The sequence below is a fragment of the Ostrea edulis genome, chromosome 3 (genome assembly GCF_947568905.1).
Source record: "Ostrea edulis chromosome 3, xbOstEdul1.1, whole genome shotgun sequence".
Taxonomy (NCBI): Eukaryota; Metazoa; Mollusca; class Bivalvia; order Ostreida; family Ostreidae; genus Ostrea; species Ostrea edulis.
The window spans coordinates 4,217,588-4,223,326 of record NC_079166.1 but is presented as its reverse complement, the minus strand read 5'-3'; the positions used below and the strand labels follow the sequence as shown (position 1 = coordinate 4,223,326).

Below are 5,739 nucleotides of genomic sequence, written 5' to 3'. Positions count from 1 at the left end.
TCTCTCCTCCCATGGACTCGTACAATGTTGTATAGGCAGATTATGCATGAACAATTTATGTACCTAAATGATTTACTGATTTACAAATCTGCAATACTCTGACCAGTAAATCATACCATGTAAGGACTCATTCACAATACAGGGTAAATATTCTACTCTGATACTTCCCCTGATTGAAGATAGCTGATCGCCACTTGGTACACTGTAAGTGTGTCGCAGTCTGTACAATGGACAATGTTGTTTACTGTTGGAAAACAAATGGAGTTTATCGTTTTGTTTCATGGATTATGCTAATAAAGGGAGTTTTACTACCTAGAATATTTTCGACAAGTGTACACGTATATCTACGGTCCTTTACAAATATTACGAGTAGACCCAGGTAAATAGTAGTCCGCATTCGATGCGTTTTCATGTGCGAGCATGCATGTCATGTGCATAGGTACAGTAGTATTTATGTATTTGCCTGTTGCTTGAAATATTTCCATTTCCATAGACTTTCATTTTACATGAAATTCCCGAAGAAAGGAAAATATATAGAAGCATATTTTTATTTTCGAGGAAAATCCAGTATATACATATGATAGCAGTAATTAACCATCAATACGTTTAAAACACTTCAATCGATATAACATATAATAATTGTATATATAACAGATGAATGAAACGTGTGTTTTAAAGTGCGTAATCACAGTTCCATGACTTCTCAAGGAAGCACCTAATACCTCTGTAAGCGTATGACACAACAAGATTTGAGAAAATGTTTATTGGTCAGCTCAGTGCTCACAAACCTCTCTCACTGAGGGTCGAAACTGAAACATACATGTAAGAACAATATAAATTACATATTACAATACCACAAGGCAGTATTCAATCAACAACAAAATAATGACATTCATGGCACACCATACTCGAACAAAAATAATAACGCACATTTCAAATCATGAAAACAGTCATGAACTTAATCAATAATATAAATGCATATGTGTTATAACTAATTACATGCTATATGACAACAAATATACACTGTACTTACTCTTTAGGGGCACAAACACCAAAACACAAATCAACTTTTGCTATAAAAACAAGCATGGCCTATGCCGGATCAAACTGTAAACAATCTAATAACCGAACCAAATCCGGAAAAAATTCCGGCGCCACTACACTCCCCCTCTGGCTTCGAAGAAGTCAAATTTAAAATAAAAAATAGTGTTACATTTCAAATAAGGTATGGTTTACCTAACAACACCAAAGTGTATACAAATGATGCAACATAGAATTGATATGCATGTACAAGTATCGACATATGAATACAACTTGACACAAGATTAAAGATCAAGCAAAAATCCACAATGACTTAACCAAACAAAGAAAGGTGAGACATTTAAATTTCTCAGCCAACTTCAATGAGACAGGAAAACTGAGAAATAGGTTTCACATAGGATGTTCTGTTACGGCCACAAAAAATCTTCACCTTGCGTATGCGTCCGTCACTACTTTCAAAGGTATATATCACAATCTCTGGGTAACGAATCGTCACGCATAAGAACTACATATTCTTTCTGGAACTGTCTACCTTCTGACAACCATTTCTGGCGAATCTGTAAGCCTTGCATGTACTCTATGCGCCATCTTTGCCAAAACTGATCCGCCAAATATTGCACATGCTTCCAGGAACTCCTGAGGGCGTCCTTAGTCCCAAACACCGGAATGTCTAACTGTGACGTATGTACGGTTTTTTGATGAATTAACATAGCAGGTGAAAGTACCTGTGGTGCATCTGGGTCAGTTGATAAGTGGTCTAGCATTCAGGATAACACTAACTTCCATCAAAGAGGTAGTCAAATCTTCATGTGTTAAAATTCCTTATGATTCAACAGTAAGCTGTCCAAGATCTTCCTTGAAGCACCTATCATCCGTTCCCATGCCCCACTAAAGTGAGAGGCATGGTGAGGATTGAATACCCATGTAACCTTGTTTTCTTCAAGATACCTTTTAGATGCCGGGTCTTCCACCAGATCAGAAGGAATGTTCAGTTCATGCACGGCTCCAGTGAAATTTGTACCGCGATCTGACCTAAACTGTATAACAGGACCTCTCAACGCAATAATCCTGCGTAACGCATTGATAAATGAAGCGGTGGACAACTCTTCAATTGTTTCCAAATGAACTGCTCGTGATACAAGACATGTAAACATCAGAGCCCATCTCTTCTGATTCACGGTTCCCCCTCTGGTTCGTCGTTTTATGGTAAGCCATGGTCCGAAGGTGCCCAAACCTACATAAGAGAAAGGTGGAGCGGGCTGCATTCTATCCTCAGGTAGATCAGCCATTTTCTGTCATCCAAAACTTCCTCTTAACTTGCGACATGTGACACAGGACTTGATATCAGATCTTATGAGATTTTTGGCACCAACTACCCAGAATCCACCGGAACGCAGTGCAACTTCTGTCAGCAGTCGTCCCTGATGTAACACTTGGTGATAGAATTTGCGCACAAGTAGTCTGGTGACATAACCATAACCACAGGGTGATGATCGCCGTCTCCTTGCCTGAACTTCTACCCTTTGTCGAGTCTACCTCCCACACGGAGCACACCATGTTGGTCGATGAATGGTGGTAAGGCAATTAGTGAATGTCCATTCGGCAGGGGACGTCCATTTTTTATGCATGTTATGGTGTCACCATATGCTTCTCCTTGGCATGTCTGTATCACAAAAAGTTCTTCTTGTTGATATGCTTCACTAGAGTCGATGTCACTTTGTTTCAAAACTTTATATATGAACTGCTTCAGGATCTTGCTTCCTCGAACAAGAGATTCCCATTTTGAGAATCTTAAGAATCTCTCTGACCCGATCTTTTGATTAACAGGTTTCACATCATCCATCTGAACTTTGATGCATGTAACTTCAGGTCTAATATCACAATCATTTTGTGGTTCCACTAACGGAAAACATGAGTGGTTCTGGCAATGTTTTAGCCAATATCTCACATGGAGGTCCAGTCAACCACATACTGTTTGAAAGTTGAGTAGTACTTACTGATCTCATTGCTAGAACAGCTGGGTTCTGCTCTGTGGCAACATGTGTCCATTGTCTTGGGGATGAAGCTGAATGAATGCATTTCACTCTGTTTGACACATAAACATAAAATATGCGTGTAGTGTTTGTCAGATAACCCAAAACAATTTGGCTGTCTGTGTAAAATCGAAAACATTCTGATGGAATACCTAGTTGTTCCTTGATTGTCTGTAGCTTCGACTCCAAGAACTGCAGCACACATTTCCATCCGAGGAATGGTGCTGCCACCATTAGGTGCAAGTTTTCCCTTTCCAAGTAGAAAACTGAGAGTGGGCTCTGGGCGAGCAGATCTGAAGAGTTGCATATAGGCAACAGCACCGATTGCATCTTTGGATGCATCACAGAAAACATGCACGAGACGAACATTGGAATCTGTTATGAGTGATCTGAGTACTGCCTAGGAATACACACTTGTTCTAGTTCAGCTAGGGATTGTACCCACACATCCCAGGGGTTTTTAAGGAACTCAGTAACTGGGTCATCCCAATCTAGGGAGTTTGTACTGGACAGGATTTCTTTCATCAGAAGTGTGCCTTTCAGAACGACTGGGACTGCGAAGCCCAATGGGTCGTAAAGTCCATTTATCACAGACAATATTCCACGTCTGGTGAATGCCTTCTTGTCTTTGCATGTACAAAACGTGAATCGATCAGTTTCAATGTCCCAAAAGAGTCCTAAACTTCTCTGCATTTGTAATGTGTCGTTACAAAGATCAAGGTTGCAGAGATCCTTGGCTAGCTCACTTTGTGGGAATGAGTCCAACACCTCTCTGTTATTGGATGAAAACTTGTGCAACCTAAGTTTCCCATTATCATGCAAGGTGCGTTGTGTCCGAACAAGCAGATCAACAGCTTCTTCAAATGTGCGGCAGGAAATCAAACCATCATCAACATAGAAATTCCTGTAAATAAAGTCCTGGACTACTGTCTCTGCTTTCTCGACTGTCTTGCGTAGCCCGTAGGTGGCTACAGCTGGGGATGGGCTGTTCCCAAAAACGTGAACATTCATATGATAGTCTATTAAAGGTTTAGAATTGTCATTGTCCTCGTGCCAGAGGAATCTAAGAAAATATCTGTGTTCTGTTGTAACAAGGAAGTTATGGAACATTTGCTCAACGTCAGCAGTGACAGCAACTGCTTCCTTCCGGAATCGAAGCAGGATTCCTAGAAGACTGTTGTAGAGGGGAGGTCCTTTCAGTAGAACGTCATTCAGGGAATAGCCATGATACTTAGCAGAAGAATCGAAGACCACCCTCACACTGTTGGGCTTTTTGGGATGATAGACACTAAATAACGGCAAGTACCATTTCTCTGTGATTCTGGTTGTTTCGGGAACAGGTTTAGCATGTTGTCTATCTAGTATCTTCTGCATAAACTCACACACATGTGTTGCCTTGGTCGGGTTGTGCGTAAGACTGCTCTTGAATAAAATAGCTCGTTTCATTGCAGCTTCTCCGTTGTTGTGTAGAATGGGTCTACAGGTCCGAAATGGTAACGGAGCTGTCCACTTACCACTCTCAGACATTTGGAATCCTGAGTGCATGATATCCAAGAAAGCCTGGTCTTCCGAAGACAGCCCTTCACATTCGTCGTATGCTGTTTGCTTAAACACAGGGTCATCTTTCACATGAAAGGAACTGTCACAGGGCTCCAGATAGGTTGGCCTACCATTTGCTAGAATGGAGGTCTTATTGACAGTGACGACTGTCTGTTTGTGAACTGTTCCGAGCCATGAGTTACCAATCAGGAGCCATCCGAGGGGTAGTCTCTGAGCTAGTGGGGTGCCAACACGTTGGTCAAGCACTATATGAGTGTCAATAAGGTCACAACCAATCAGTAGTGCAATAGAAACGTCATCATCAATGGTAGGTATGTATTCCATAATATCACTGAGATGAGGGTAGCTAGCTACAACCTCTGGAGATGGTATCTCATTCCGATTCTGCGGAATTTTATCGCACTCTATGATATCTGGTAATCTAAACATTTGAGATTGATCACAGGACTGTATCATATATCCACAAGCTTTACGTCCACTGTTAATAGATTCACCGGAACATGATTTCAGTGTATACAGGTGGTCTGGACCATATTCATGGAAACAATCAAATAATTTAGAGGTGGTGAGAGTGTTGCTGCTTTGATCATCAATGATGCAGTAGATATATCTAGCAAGGTCGCGTTTCTGCTGTGGGTACACGATGGCTTTCACAATCTTCGCACAAGACTTGCTGGTGTTGAATGGCTTCCCACATATCTGAGTGCAGCTAGAACTAACAACTGGGAGCTTCTCCCCCTCATGAGTTTTCTTGGCCACTAAGGAAATGCCATAGTCTTTGTGCAAGGCTGATGGGTGATCATAGCCCTTACAAATGGAACATAGGACAGTCTCATGACACTTTGACCTCATATGTTTCTTTGGCCCACAGCAACGAAAGCAGTAGCCATTTTCCTTTATGGATGTTTTCCGCTCATCTAATGGTCGGGTGCGAAATGAATGACATTCATTCAATGTGTGTTTAGAGTTTTCATGAATAGGACACCCATCCAAAATAGAAGCACTGTCTTTAAGTAAAGCTCCAGAACTCTGTACTTGTGTTTTAAACGTAGACACTGTAGAGTTGTTCTTACAGCTTGGTAGCTTTCCTGCGTACACCCTCAGT

At 41.2% G+C, this 5,739-nt stretch overlaps 1 protein-coding gene across 1 annotated transcript; it reads right to left on the bottom strand.

Annotated features, from left to right (window-relative positions):
• Nucleotides 1-3,452: 3,452 nt before the first annotated feature.
• LOC130052854 (uncharacterized) lies at nucleotides 3,453-5,486 on the bottom strand. The gene has a single exon (XM_056158984.1). The coding sequence runs from the start codon at nucleotides 5,484-5,486 to the stop codon at nucleotides 3,453-3,455; it is 2,034 nt and encodes a 677-aa protein (XP_056014959.1).
• Between the last annotated feature and the right edge of the window lie 253 nt (nucleotides 5,487-5,739).